A 14,623-nucleotide genomic window follows, 5' to 3' on the forward strand; every position below is an offset into this window, starting at 1 on the left:
TTCCATCACATGAGTCCTCATTTCTGCCTGCTTACCAAGGGTTCCACAGCCATCTCAGTCAGTCACACCCAGAACACACCACAGCCTCTGTGGGTCTCATTTCACTCTCTCCCTTGTCCTTTGGTTTTATACTGACTGCTAGACAGCAACAAAAACACATTAGGCAAAACTGAGCTGGAGCTTATTATATGTTTACTAAATGGAACATTTTCCCTCACTGTTGGTTCAGGAGAATGCATACTCCCCAATATGATCCAGTTTGGGGAGTTGAATTTTTCATACACACATACAAATCCATAAGAATGTGTTTGTTATGTGTCCCCTCTGTAAAGATACAGAGCTTGACTGTTGCAGTTTTAAAACAAACAGCCGAGAACACTAAATTGATCTAGGAACGTGCAGAGCAGGTTAAAAACTCAAGCATTCCAAACAAATAAGTGAATCCTGGAATAACACACTTCATCTTATGACTTTACTTCTCATACCTCATGCAAATGACCCATGACTATTTAAGGTATGCAGAATGACCATTAAACCTCGAGGTTTTACAGAAATGAACAGTACATGAAAAATGAATTTGATGGTAAAAGAAGTCGTCTACTACTGTAGGTGAAGACAGCCAATAGCGTCCCCATGAACGCCAAGTGTTATTTCAAAGCACCCGGATGCTAAGAAGCATTCCTACCCTTCCCTGAGGAAGGGACAAAGAGTTTTAAAATGCTTCTTTCAGCGATATAAACTGGAAAAGGCCCAGTTCTGTCTTACAAGGAATGAAAGGGTGCTACTGTGATGTCCGAGTGCATCTTGCTTCATATTTAAAGTTAAATGCAAAGCAGCTTTACTGGACCATGGCATGTGCATGCTGCTAACACAGTGCAGTGTCTGGGTGAAACCTCGGACTGAGGAAAAGAACATGGTCTACTAAAGGGGGTTATGGTGACTGTCTTGGGACCTCGCTATGCTGTTTTTATTTAGAGTTATTTGAAATTTATTTTCATACCAGTTGCCATAGTATCAAAAGTGTTCATTCAATAGTTAATAACCTTTTGATTGGACCTTGTGATGTAGCCCTGGCTGGCCCAGAAACTACACCTTTCCCCCCAGTGCTAAGATTACAGGCATGTGTCAGCATACCCAGCTGTTGTGGCTTTTGAGTAATGTCTTTATGGTCAGGCAAATACATCAAATTTATGGGATATTTGTAGTGATTCTACCACTGGACATTTAAAAAATTATTTTATGTGAATGTACCATGTACACACAGGTGCCCAAGGAGTCCAGAAGAGTTGGATTCCCAGGAGTTGGTGTTACACACAGGTGCTTGTAAGCCAACCTGTGAGGATGCTGGCAACTGAAATTTTGTCCTCTGAAAGAGCCACAAGTGCTCTTAACCACTGGGCCAGCTTTCCAGCCTGTCCACACCGTTTTTGAGAAACTGTCTCATCAAGACTAGGGTGGAATCAAACTTCTGTCCATGCAGCCGATGATGACTCTAAACTCCCGACACCCTTGTCTCTACCTCCCAAGCACTGGAAGTATAATAGTGCACTACTAAACAGTAACAGTATTTATTATATTTTCCTGCCTCAAGCCCCCTTTTTGTGTTTGTGTGTGTGGGTACACTCCCGAAGACAGTCTTTCCCTACCATGTGGCACCCAGGGCCTAGCTCAGGCTGTCCAGCGTGGTGGCCAGACCTTCATCATCTAGCTAGGAGGCCTGGCTTTGCTACCATGGCTGCAGCTAAGCCTCTTTCTTGGTTTCCTTTTCTCCTTCTTTTCTGTTGTGCTGGGGACGGAACCCAGAATCCGGGAGGGCTGGCAAGTGCTTAGCTCTTGTCTTATAATGTTGGTTTGATTTTCTTTCTTTCACTAAAACTGGCTTGGCATTAATGGAAAATAAAATTATGTTAATATTTAATTTTTAGTGCTGGGCACAGTGGGAATGTCTTTAATACTCAGGAGGCAGAGGGAGGTAGATCTTTGAGGCCAGCCTGGTCTATATAGTGAATTCCAGGCAAGCCAAAGCTACTGAGCAAACAACAAAACCAACCATACAAAAATGTAACAAAACTCAATCTTTAAAATCCCTGTGTTTATGATTTGTCTCTTGAATGTACATACATATATGTATGTATACTCTAAAATGATTTTGTATTAATAGGAAAAATTTAAATTGTGTATTGTGTGTGTTTGTGCGCATGCAGGTGCCAGAAAAGGACATTCAATCCTCACATTTGGACTCTGGCAACAAAACTCAGTCTTAACTACTGAGTCTAGACTAGACTTCGGCCTAAATGTCGGCTCCCTCCTGCCCGCCCCCCCCTTGTGATCTTACTTTGTAGCCCAAGCTGGCCCTGAATTCAAACCAAACCTTCTACTTTACCGACCCAAGTACCTGAGGTTATAGGTATGAAACATGCCTTGCTTTGGAATTACTTTTTGATAATATATTATCCAATGAGCTTAAAAAAAAAAAAAAAGAAAAAAAGAAAGAAAGAAAGTTAGCTGGGGTTGGTAGAGTGCTTACTTAGCATCCATGAAGGCCTCAGCTCAACCCTCCAGTACCAAACAAAAGTGGGCAGAGTAGTAGATGCCTGCAATCCCAGCACTGCTGGGGTAGAGGCAGGAGGGCCAGAGAAGTTCAGGGTCACCCTGACTAAGTTTCTGGACAGCCTGAGGTACAACAGGCAGCCAGATATGGGCTAACTCTTTAATGCCAGCATCGAGGAGGCAGGGGGATGGAAATATCCAAGACCAGGGTAGCATGACTGCACAGTGAGTTCTAGGCCAGTACAGGTTGCATAGTAAGGCCCAACAAATAAGGAAAAAAGAAAAGGAAAAGAAAAACACTCATAAAACCACCAACCAAAAACCTACCAGCAAACCGCCAAGCAAAACATGCTTGTGGCCCTTGGGCATCTGCTGACACATGCCTTTCGGAACTGAGGAACTTTACTCAGGCACCGCGTTACAAAGCCTACGGGAGAACGAGTGTGCTAGACTCATGCTGTCAGTCGGCAGAGTACCACACAGATTCAGGAGATTTTAGAACTCTGATTGTAGCGGCCAGACAGCCAGTTCAGCAAGGGCACTGGCTACTCTTCCAGAGGACTGGGATTGGATTCTGTCTACTCCCGGGGATTCGATGCCCTCTTTTGGTTTCCTCAGGCACTAGGTACATGTGTTGTGTAGTGTAAGCACATAAAGTACAGTACGGTCCCAGCACTAGGGGGAGGCAGGGCCCAGTCTCAAAGCCACCAGGGACCTGAGCTGGATGCTGGATGCTGGATGCCAGATGCTGGATGCCGGAGCTGAGAGGAAGCGGGGAGCCGTTGTAAGCAGCTGTCCTCCGACTCCCACATGTGCCAATAGAGGGTTAGGAACATGTGGACACACACACAAAGGTAAGATGCCACTTCCATTTTCTTACAGTAAAGCTGTTTAACTTTAAATACTTAGTAGTTTGATTATCTCTTGTAAATTAAAGATGGTCCAGTCATTAAACACACATCAAGCATTTAGAAAACTGGACCCCAGAGGCCTCATCTCTCAGCATCATATACTCTTGCTACCTGACTACAAGCAGACTCCAGAGATGGAGGCGCCTGGACCTTTCTGGCTTATGCAAGCTCACAGGTTTCCTTTTATTTGGTGTTGCTAACATTTGAATTAGGATCTACATTCATTTTTCATGTGAGTTAGTTCTTTCCTCTTCATTTAGTTTTTAAATATTCTAACAGGCCATTGCCCAGAGAGCTGGAGGAGCTGAAGTGGAAGAAGCTGATGCTGTTGAACACAGAGCCGGGGACATTTAGACCATGGATAAATAATAACTGGAAACAATGGAGAGAAACATGTGACTTCTTTTGCAGATCTGCAGGTTACCAAGGTTCCTAAATCAAAGCCTACTAACTCCCCCACACATTGTGAGTTAAAAAAATAGGGTAAGGAGAATATCCTGATGGACACAAACCTCATAATTACTTCCCACATAAACAGAATGCACTAATGTTGGAGTAGGAGAGATTTGGAGGGCTGTGCTTAAAAGGAAAGTTTTATAAATCCTTCTCCCTGAAACCCATTTATAATGCCTTCAGAGTCAATGCACGGAAACCTAGTAGTTCCTGCTACGTGTACTGCAGACCTCCAAGTATCTATTAACCACATGATGTACACAGAAGCTTTAGGAGGATGGCACACTGAATATTCAAGGGCAAGTGTTCAGCAAAGCCATGCTAAGGGTACCACAGCAACTTGGAGCATGAATGAAGTGTGGTTTCCCAAACAAACAAACGAAAGGTAAAAACACTGATGTTATGAGAAATCTGAGGAGAGACAAGGCTGTCACTGAGGGTTTGCAGATGACAATGCGGTGTCATTCAGAGTCCAAGACCTTACTTGTTGGTACAGTTGTGGTCTTAGCGCCGAGTTCTCAATCATTGTGTGAACCATGGTGATAATAGGTTCATTTTCTTTCATCTATTTCAAATCAGGAGGAGCATACAGCAAACATCAGTTTACAGCACAGGGAGATTTGAAAGGCGACACTGTAAATATACCCTCTACTTTAGTATCTTCCTAACAGTGCAGTTGCTTACATTTCACCCCATGGTTGCACAGACTTAAAGTATATCAACAATTTCAAGCAAGTATCTAAAGCTATAAAATACATCAAAGGTTATAAAATAAGCCTTACTGATCATACTGTGCTACAACCAGAATTTACCTTAATCAATATACCCAATTAACATACATATCCAATTAACTTTTACATATATTAGACGATAAGCATTAATATACAAAAGAATCTAAAGTTTCTAGCAGGGGGGGCAGTCCATGAATTCAGAAGGAGAAAAATGATAATTGTTTAATTTTATTCAGTGATAAAACCAAAATGAATTGCAGTTTTTTATAAGGCTAGTCAGAAAACAGTCAAGTTCTGTACAGATACTAAAATTTTATAATTATCCAACATCTTTATCACTTGAATAACATTTTATTAAAATTAGTCTTCACAGACATTTCATAACCCTTGGATTTCTCACAGTATAATGGCATATGTAGAACATTCAGACACTAAAAATAAAACACTGAGCAGGGACTCAGTCAGTCTTTTTTTTAGCTCTTCCCATGGTAGGCGGAAAGCATGACACTACTTCATTATTGCTCTTAGGAAGGCAGAGTTTCGTGCAGCAGGCCTGGCAGTTAGCTAAAGCATTCAAAAGACAAGCGTTCTTACACCATGAGGAAACGGCTGACAGGTCTGCTGCTTGTCACTGTACTTTGTAGTTTTCATCGTCTACACGGTTCTGTTCCCCCAGGGTTTAAGGTGTGTGCTGTTCACTGCACTGGCAAAGCACATTAGAGCTCATAAAATACCTCACTGACTGCAGCCCTCAACCACACTTCCCTTTAGTCTCCATAGCCAATGACTATCCATCTTATATTGGGGTGAGTGATAAAGCCTTGCAATGCACAGGAAAATCTCATTTCCTAATCGAACAGTCTATTGAGAGCAGTGGTCCCTCACCCACGGACACTGGAACCACTGGGCACAGTTCTCAGCAACTCTTGTGCAACCTAAGGATCTCTATGTAGACAGAATGATCCAGTCATGAGGCAGATTGCAATAAAAAGTCCTTGGCCAGAATGACCCTCACTGTCGTGAGGATTCTATTTACTTTTTGCTTTTAGTGTTTTTGCCAGACATGAGAGCTACAGATGAAAAGTTCACTTTTTGAAATGTTGGGCCTATGCTGGAGAACTCTTATTAAAACTCCAGAAAGCAACTCTCTACCTCTCCACATGTCAGCTTATTCTGTTCTAATGTGAGAACACACCCAGCACTCATGTACCTATGTATCTTATATGTGAGAACACACCCAGCACTCATGTACCTATGTATCTTATATGTGAGAACACACCCAGCACTCATGTACCTTCTGTATCTTATATGTGAGAACACACCCAGCACTCATGTACCTTATATATCTTATATGTGAGAACACACCCAGCACTCATGTACCTTATATATCTTATATGTGAGAACACACCCAGCACTCATGTACCTTATGTATATGTGAGAACACACCCAGCACTCATGTACCTTATGGTACCGTATATGTTGAGAACACACCCAGCACTCTGTATGCAAACATAGCCTCAGGGCAGTGGTATCCAGTCTTAGGGGTAGCCCTAGGTTTTCCTGGGTAATTCTATGAACCGTGAGTGATTTCCTGAGTTTCTGTACAATTGTGAAAATTTAATGTGGTGAGACCTAGGAAACCTGTGGCTGTCGATCTCTCATTCTTCGCTCTCACCTTGGTATCACTCCCCAAGGTAAACTTCTTACAAATAAGCCCACGTCAAGAAAGGTTACACTACAAGCTCTCAGAGCTGAGAGGAGGGGAAGGAGCGTTTGTGGTTAAGACAGGTGACATGCATCAATTAGGACCAGACCAATCAGACACAATCAGTCCAGTCATGTAGGCATTGGACAGGCCAAGTTAGGAGGCCAAAGCACTGACATGTGGGTATTAAGTCTATACTTAGAATTCTAATCAACCTTGTGTCTAGTTAGTTTTCTTAGAATTCTGCAATTGTGATGTGCTATGCTAGTCAAGAACTGTCTGGGCTTCAACTTCTAAGCTCAAATATGCTGGAGATGGAGAACAGCAAGGGGAGGGGAGAGAAAGAAAGAGGGGTAGGGGGTGGGGAGGAAACTCCTAGGGAAAGCTCCTTGAACAGAGGTGAACAGCTCAAAGCAGCTTGAGGCAGTCCTAAACTGACCAGATTTACAGAACCTTCCCCACCAGTGTAACAATAAAAGATGAGTCTCTCTAAAAGGAGCCAAGTTCCAAAAGCCTCTCTGAGCTGCCTGGAAGAGGTGTAGACAGTGGAGACATCTGGAAAGGACACTCTACACCCTGTTGAGCTGCCTGCAGGCTGTGCAGTGAGCTCCAGGTTCCAGGATTTTGGGAGATGTCACCCAAGCTGGGGTGACACATCTGTCTTTGAGTCATTTCTGCTCCTGGAAGTAAACCCTCACCCACAGTCCTATAAGTGAAAATAAAACTCACTGAATTAAGTTGAACTTCGGTGGCATCTTTGTCACAGGTAGGAAGGGAACGGGTCCGTCCCCCACCCAACAAAAGTGCTGCAGCTCTGAAAGGAATGGTACCCTGGCAACAGGGAGCCAAGAAATACAAGTCAGACTGCACACACCTCACACAAGAGAGTTAGTGAGAAGACACAGGAAGGTGGCGGCCTCTGTCTGGGTGAAGAGCATGAGGCAGGCTTTCTATGCCAGGGGCGGGGGAGCGTATATATATTCCAAGGTGTAGACTGGTGGGTTTTCAAAGCTCAGACTATACTAGTGTATAGTACACCCTAAGTACTATCCATACTTTCATCTACACTAGTATATAGTACACCCTAAGTACTATCATACTTTCATCTGTCATGGGCTCTGGAGACACCAAGGGAGAAAGAGGAAGAGGGAGAGAGGAACGGAGTAATAAAGACAGACAGATACAAACACACACACACACACACACACACACACACACACACACACACACAGAGAGAGAGAGAGAGAGAGAGAGAGAGAGAGAGAGAGACCCCGTATAAAATAAAAAACAAAAAAATAATTGTGGAAGAATAGAAGTCCGTTCAGCTATATGAGACCATGTGTCAAAAGAAGTGGACAAAAGAGATAGAGAAGAAAAATCAAGAATAGTCATAAAGGTTGAATAAAGAGCAGTCATGACAGCTCAGCAGGTTAAAGGCACTTGTTGACAAGCCAGACAACATGAGCATGATGCCCAGGGCCCAAGGGGAGATAGGAGGACTGACTGAGACCTCCTCACAGATTCTTTCTGTTGTGTACACACACATATGCATGCTCACAATAAATGTAATAAGATTTTTAAAGGAGTAAAAAGATTGATGCACAATTATTATTCTGGAGTTGGGGAGATGGCTCAGCGGTTAAGAGCACTGACTGCTCTTCCAGGAGTCCTTAGTTCAATTACATGGTGGCTCACAACCATCTGTAATGGGATCTGATGCCCTCTTCTGGTGTGTCTGAAGAGAGCTACTGTGTACTCACATACATAAAATAAATAAGTCTTAAAAAAATGATACCAGCTTAAAAAAGAGATTATTTATTCTTAGCAGCAAGGTGCAAGAAGGTGTCAACTCTCTAGGCCGTAGACTAGTTTGAGCGATGGTGGGCACACCTCTACATCCCAGAGCTCAGCAGGTACAGGCTAGAGGGTCTCTGAGTTTGAGGGCAGCCAGGGCCACACAGAGAGACCCTGTCTTAAGAAACAAAAACAAAACAAACCCCAAAATAAACAAAATGGAGAAGGAAGTCGTGGGGGGAGGAGGAAGAGGAGAATAGTTTGGTTTAAGAGTTAAAAGATATCCTTCAGAGTTGATCTGAAGGAGAAGAGGGGTGGAGAAGAAGGAGGGAGGGGAAACTAGAGTTGGGATATAATGTATGAGAGAATAAAAGTAAAAAAAATGCTAACGTGATACTAATACTGTGATGTATTGTGAATGGGTTAAATCAGATTAAACACATTTGTCTTCTCAAAAAACAAAACAAAACAAAAAACCATTTTCTTAATTTACTCCATCAAATCCCTACCTTCTGTAGAACCTGAAATATTACATTGCAGCTTCTCATGCCTAGAAAGGAAAGCTCCAGACCCTTGGCTGTTAGAGTAGAGCTTACTCGGGAACTCAACAGAAGGAAGCTGCTGAGTTACCATGGGTGCGTGGGTGGGGGACCACCAGGATCCCTTTCACCCATCTCCTTAGGGAAGGAGGACCACACCAGTATCCTCTTGGGATTTCAACCAGGACAGAAGCTACACTGAGCAGCTCTGAGCACATGACCAGGCCAGAGCTTTGTTTTCTCTTTTGCAATCTCCTTGGCTTACTTGTCCGAAGTTTCCAGAGTTCTTATCTGGATGGGTTTTCCCGTCACTGTTTTTTGAGAGGACAAGGGGAGCCCACTGAGGAGGACAGTTTATAGAACTCAATCATGGGACTGTACACTTCATTCAAAGTCACTTGCCTTTGTAGAACATAGTTCATACACAGGTACTGTATTGTAACATCTAAATGCTACTATAGATCATTTACAAAACAGAAAGTTTAGTTTACTCTTAACAGGTAGGGGGCTGAGGAAATAACTCATTGGCTAAGAGCATTTATGGCTCTTGCAGAAGACCCAGGTTTGATTCCCAGCATCCACAAGGTAGCCCATAACCATCTATAAATCCAGTTCCAAGGGATATGATGATGCTGCCTTTGGGACTTCCTTGGGCAACAGACACAAGGTGTGCCTGCGTATATGCAGGTGAAACACACACATAACATAAACATAGAAAAGAAAATCATAGTATGCAAAGTGGCTTTCTTACCTTCTCCTAAACTATTTAAGCATCTCTTTAGAACATGGACTGCTAAAACAGTTTAGAATTAATTTTAACTCCCTGACTTCAGCCCCTGCTGCCTGGCACTCTCCTGGGCTGCTTGCTCTGTCTTCTGGCATGCTATCCTGTTATTACCTTCTACCTAGAAGTGGGTAGGAAGACTTAGGGGAAAGAGAAACACCTAAGTCCCCATCTCTTGATTATTCTTCATCACTAACAGGGAAGTCATAAAGGAAAGTGAGAAAGAACCAAATGAGATGAGCTCATTGAACAGGGCAGCACCGACCCAATGATGGGACCCAAAGCATTATGGGAAAGGGGGCATAAAACTGGAAGGGAGGAATGTTGTAGGGATCCTGGGGGAGTAAACATGATTAAAATACAACAGAAACACATATGAAATGCTCAAAGAATAAACAAAATATCATAAAAAATACAGACTTCAAGTAGTTGAGTAGCCATAATTTGTGGCAGTGTACTACAGAACAAAGCAGAAATCCTACCACAGAAGTACAGAGCTACTGTTATTTACGTTTTGTTTCTGTGAGACAGGGTCTGAGTCTATAGTCTAGCAGGCCTAGACTATATGTATCTCCCATGATCCTGTTACTTCGAGCCTCCTGAGTGCTGGGATTAAAGGCATGTGCCACCACATCCTGTGGTGATGTGTTTCTTAAGTCTCTTCAGTAACCCCTTGTTCTGAGAGGTGGTGAGAAGCCATGCTCTAGTGCTCAAGCTTTGAGGACCAGGTCTCCAGCCTCCTGTTTGCTTCATCTGCTGTAGCACCAATGGCAGCAGAAAGCATTCACCTCTGAAACAGCTCACAGGGACCTTCTGCTTCTAGTCTTCATGAACAATGTTAGATATGAACACAATTTAAGTGAATGAAGGTTTTCCTGTGGGTGACCGTGGCACCTACAGAAGGCCAGAGGAGGGCTCACTGATTCTGCATCGACTGCTTTTACTTAGTGTTTGAGAGTGGGAGGACTCAGAAGGAGCGGAGAGGGAGAGTCGGCCAACACATGCATGCCTTTGACTCTGAAATTTACCCAGAGCATCTTCCTCTGATCTGCTGTCTAATTTGTAGTTCTAAAAAACTGATGAGTCAGTCTATAAATCATGGACATCTAATAATGCCTGAAAAAACAACAGGCCTGGTCAGCTCAAACAAGGTTTGAGCTGAATGAGAAGTTCCACTAAACTAAAATTATCCTAATTATTCTTATATACTGTACAGCACAGCTATAGTTATATACAATGCACAGTGCAGTTCAAAAAATGTTTATTTCAATATATTGCTACCAACAACTTTTAAATGTATGTTAGAAGAGATTTTCTTTCCATAGCCTTTTGTGGGTATATACATATCTAGGTCAGGGGTCAAGTGTGTTGTTTCTCAGGGGCACCACGGTTTTTGTTTTTTTCCTTTTGGAGACTGAGTGGGACCTGAGGCTTGCTGGTTTTGCTAGGCTGGGTGACCAGACTGCTCCAGGGATCGGCTGTCTCTGCCACAACCGTGCTGGGATTACAGATGTGTGCTATTCTGCTGGGCTTGTGTGGACCCGGGGAACAGTTTGCACCCTTTCACAGCAAGCACTTACTGATGAGCCATCTGCCCAGGTCCAAGGTAATCAAAAAGGTTATACACACTTATATTTAGATGAACTTTTGTTTGTTCAAGTTTTACATTTGAACTGTTATCTAAAAAGGCCAAAGGCTTACTTTCAGAAGTACTATATATTTAAGTACAAATAACCCTCACAACATCCATTTCTGTAATTATTCCTATTATCATAAAACTTTAAAATGAAAACAATATAATTTTTAGAATCTGAAAACAAGGACAATTACTTGAAAACTCTGCTGACAGAGCCCATAAAGGACTAGCACGCATGTCACTGTATTAGGATGCTTATGTTCCAGCAGCCATCCCGCGGGGCACTAGCGTGACAACGCTGTGTGCAGGGACCACTGAGGGCACACAGCCTGAGATGGGATCTGTGCCATTCTGGAAAACCAGTAAGGACTGAAAAGCATCTGAGGACAGTGGTGGCTGCAACAACATATTTACCTGTCTGGAGCCCCCTAAAGTCTGCCCCGGAACCAAACCATTCTTTACTCAGAATAATTACTATGACTCATAGCAAACCAAAGCTTATTCCAAAGGTTCTAGGTAACTTCAGATTCATGCTTACACAACTCCTGTTTTTAAGCTAATGTGTTTATTTTCCACAGGTCTTCAGAATGCTCTATGGTCTGCCTTTGTTTACTCTCAGGAAGTTTCTCTTTGAGACAGGTCTTGTTCTGGAACTCAGGCTGGTCGCATGGGCGCGCACGCCATGCCAGGCTCTCTACTCTACCGTGCACAGGAAATGTAAAGACGGCTTAACTCCTTATCCACCCCAGAGGAGCTTTAGAATATGAGGTATCTTTATTATACTGCTTTCAAAGTTCATTTGAGAGACATGACTGAGTTTCATCAGCCCAGTCTCTGAAGTGAAGATCTGAAATGGGATAACAAAATGCTGATTTCTGAAGCTTTCCAATAGGCAAAATTATAACAAAGCTAATGGGAAATATGTAGATTACATACTAAGGAAAGTGTGCTTCTTTAAAATTAAGGTGACTAAATATGTCTGCAAAGGGTTATCCTGTAAAATATTTCTTTAAATAGAATTAATTTATAAGGCTGCATTTACAATTTTCTTTCAAAGATGTAAGCATCTGTCTTATAGCATTTCCTGTAGGAACTATATTTGATAAAACATTCAAATCTACGCATTTCAAGACAAGTCAAAATAAGGCTTTGCTTGATCTTTATTAAAGAATTAATTTGTTAGCAGAAATTATGTCTGATAAGATACCAAGGCCACTAACGATTAACAGTGTCTAACACCTAACACCCAAACAGTCCTTGTGTACTGATGCTTTTCACTCCTCCAGGTGTGTTTGCCTTTTGGACACGGTCTCAGTTTATACCCTATGGTAACAGGCAGAGCCGCCATGTCTCTCTCACTGCTCACTAGAGGACCAAACCCTGGGAGGAGACAGCACCTGGGCAACTAAAAGCGACCTGCAGCACATTTCACCCATCCTGAAGCTCTCCTTAGGGAACCCAGAAGTCCACACGGCTCTCCTCCCCACTGTCAACAGGACCTCCACGGTGTTCATTCCTTTACTGCTCACCAAGCCTGACACACCTCAGTCTGTGAGTTGTCATGAGATACAAGGAAAGAAACAGGATATGGGTGGCCCAGTGCTTGTTCCCTAATGACTCTCACAAAGGCCTTTTGGTCAGGGCCCCATATTGTTACTTAAAGAAATCATGAAATCAATTAAAGTGACTGAAGCATCTAAGAAGCCAGGAAAATTGTACTAAAATGCTAAGTTCTAGCTGGTATCAAAATAAGAAAATTCTACAAACCCCACCTGATGATCCAAATATATGGTGTTCCTTTGAAGATGATGTGAAAGAATTTCATTCTAGTAGCCACCAATGAAGGAAGGAGGGATAGAGAGCAAATTGTCAAAAGGTCAGTTGGTAATAAGAAAAAAGGCAATTATTACAGTGCAATACCATAGCCCCCTCCCATGCTCTGTCAGGGTACAGACAAATCACAGACTTGAGCTATTCAGTAGGAAAATGCACACAAGGGCTGCAATGGCATTAGCAGACAGAAGATTCACATGCCAGTGTTTTTCTGTGCTACCGCCCTCCCTTCTCATATAAACAGGCTATTAACCCTTTGAGGGATTTCAGTCTGGCCTCCAACTCCCCGACCCTCCTGTACTCTATCCTGAGAAATATTTTGTGTTCATTTTTTCTCATAAGAAAAAAGGTTTATAATGAATTTTCAACTTATTGTTTTATTTGAAAACCTAAGCTTTCAGTACCTGTTTTATCAGATGTAGAAGTCCTAGTATTTGTTTACTGAGCAGCAGAACTATCTTGAGACCTCAGTGAACCCCCCCCTCTCCCCCCAAACAGGTGAGCTGAAGGCTAAGACTCGTACACTCATTGTATTTTCTCTAGTACACATCCATGTAAGTTAGCTGAATCCTCAAAGGGTCAATAGGAGACTGTGATGCTCTTGTGATGATGGCACAGGTCATGCGCACCCCTATGGACACAGAACGCACTGAGGACTGACGACGGCAGACACATACTTCTCCATAGCTGACCTTTGGGCTGTGGGCCTCAAGCTTCAGCTGCATGAGCTGTGCTAAGGTGTGCTCCCGGATACTACTCAGTTCTGCCTGCTGCCGTCTCAGCTTTATTAGCAGCAGCGTAAGCTCCTCTGGCTGAAGGAGTACAATTTAAGAATCCAAACAGTGGAAAACAGATTAATTGTTGTCTTAAGTGACAGACATTAAACTAAGATTTCTTGGCAAGTTTCCTCTTACGGTTGGCATCATAGAGCCTAGGCACTATGATGAAAGGTCCTACATAAATGCATAGACATCTAGAGAGACAGAAGGAATAGTGTTACTGTACAGCAAAACAACAGGACAGTCAGAACTCATGAGAGTATTTCATTGTCAAGAATAAAATGCACAAAACCACCATAAAGTTAAGCACAGAGAACTGTTTAGTCGCCATTAAAGATGTCATCAGAGTGTTAAAATTATTGAATAAGGCTCTTCTGGCAACAGAACAGTACTGGCCTGTCCAACACCATTTCAAAGGACAATTAAACAAAAAAATTACATTTCAGAAATGAAAACCTTGAGTATTATTTCTTAATTCCCAGATCCAGCATGTAAGGTCACTTGCATTTTGTAATGTTACCTACCAACAGACTTTCCACAACATCCTTTTTTCCCTAAATGGTTAAGATGTCATTTTTTTAAGGAGGAAGAAAGGAAAACAAATATTGCTGTCAGTGTTCTCCACCCCACACACATGCTCTGGACAGTGGAGACTGATGCCCCAGTGGTACCACAAATCCTGGGGAGGAAAGCTTCTAACAGTGGGAGTCCTACAGCGGTGGATAGACAGTTGTTTCTCTGAGCTTTGTTTAAAAACTGTAAGGGGTAGGGAAAGGGACTTGGCAGGCAGACATTCAGAGCTGGGCACTGCTGAGCTCTCTTTGTCTACATGTAGCTTTATGCTGGCTCTTCTGTTCACTTGCTGTGTTCATTCAGTTCCACTTTCTACACTACAAAGTTCTGTTAGA

The 14,623-nt window shown here is 42.7% G+C and overlaps 1 protein-coding gene across 11 annotated transcripts in view; it reads right to left on the reverse strand.

Moving 5' to 3' along the window:
- PLEKHA5 (pleckstrin homology domain containing A5) overlaps window positions 1-14,623 on the reverse strand; it is a 169,094-nt gene that overhangs the window by 27,459 nt on the left and 127,012 nt on the right. The window contains exons 14-16 of one of the 11 annotated variants that reach the window (XM_080913969.1): window positions 13,629-13,748; window positions 12,876-12,929; window positions 4,399-4,479 (exon numbers count right to left, since the gene is read on the reverse strand). The exons of 7 other annotated variants lie outside the window; for them this stretch is intronic. In XM_080913969.1, the coding sequence (XP_080770095.1) occupies window positions 4,399-4,479; window positions 12,876-12,929; window positions 13,629-13,748 (255 nt within the window). Of the gene's footprint in view, window positions 1-4,398; window positions 4,480-5,242; window positions 5,349-12,875; window positions 12,930-13,628; window positions 13,749-13,816; window positions 13,910-14,623 lie in introns of those variants that run through there. 3 more of the 11 variants (XM_080913977.1, XM_080913976.1, XM_080913968.1) reach the window with 3 other exon arrangements.

The sequence above is a fragment of the Micromys minutus genome (assembly GCF_963924665.1).
Source record: "Micromys minutus genome assembly, chromosome: 3".
Taxonomy (NCBI): Eukaryota; Metazoa; Chordata; class Mammalia; order Rodentia; family Muridae; genus Micromys; species Micromys minutus.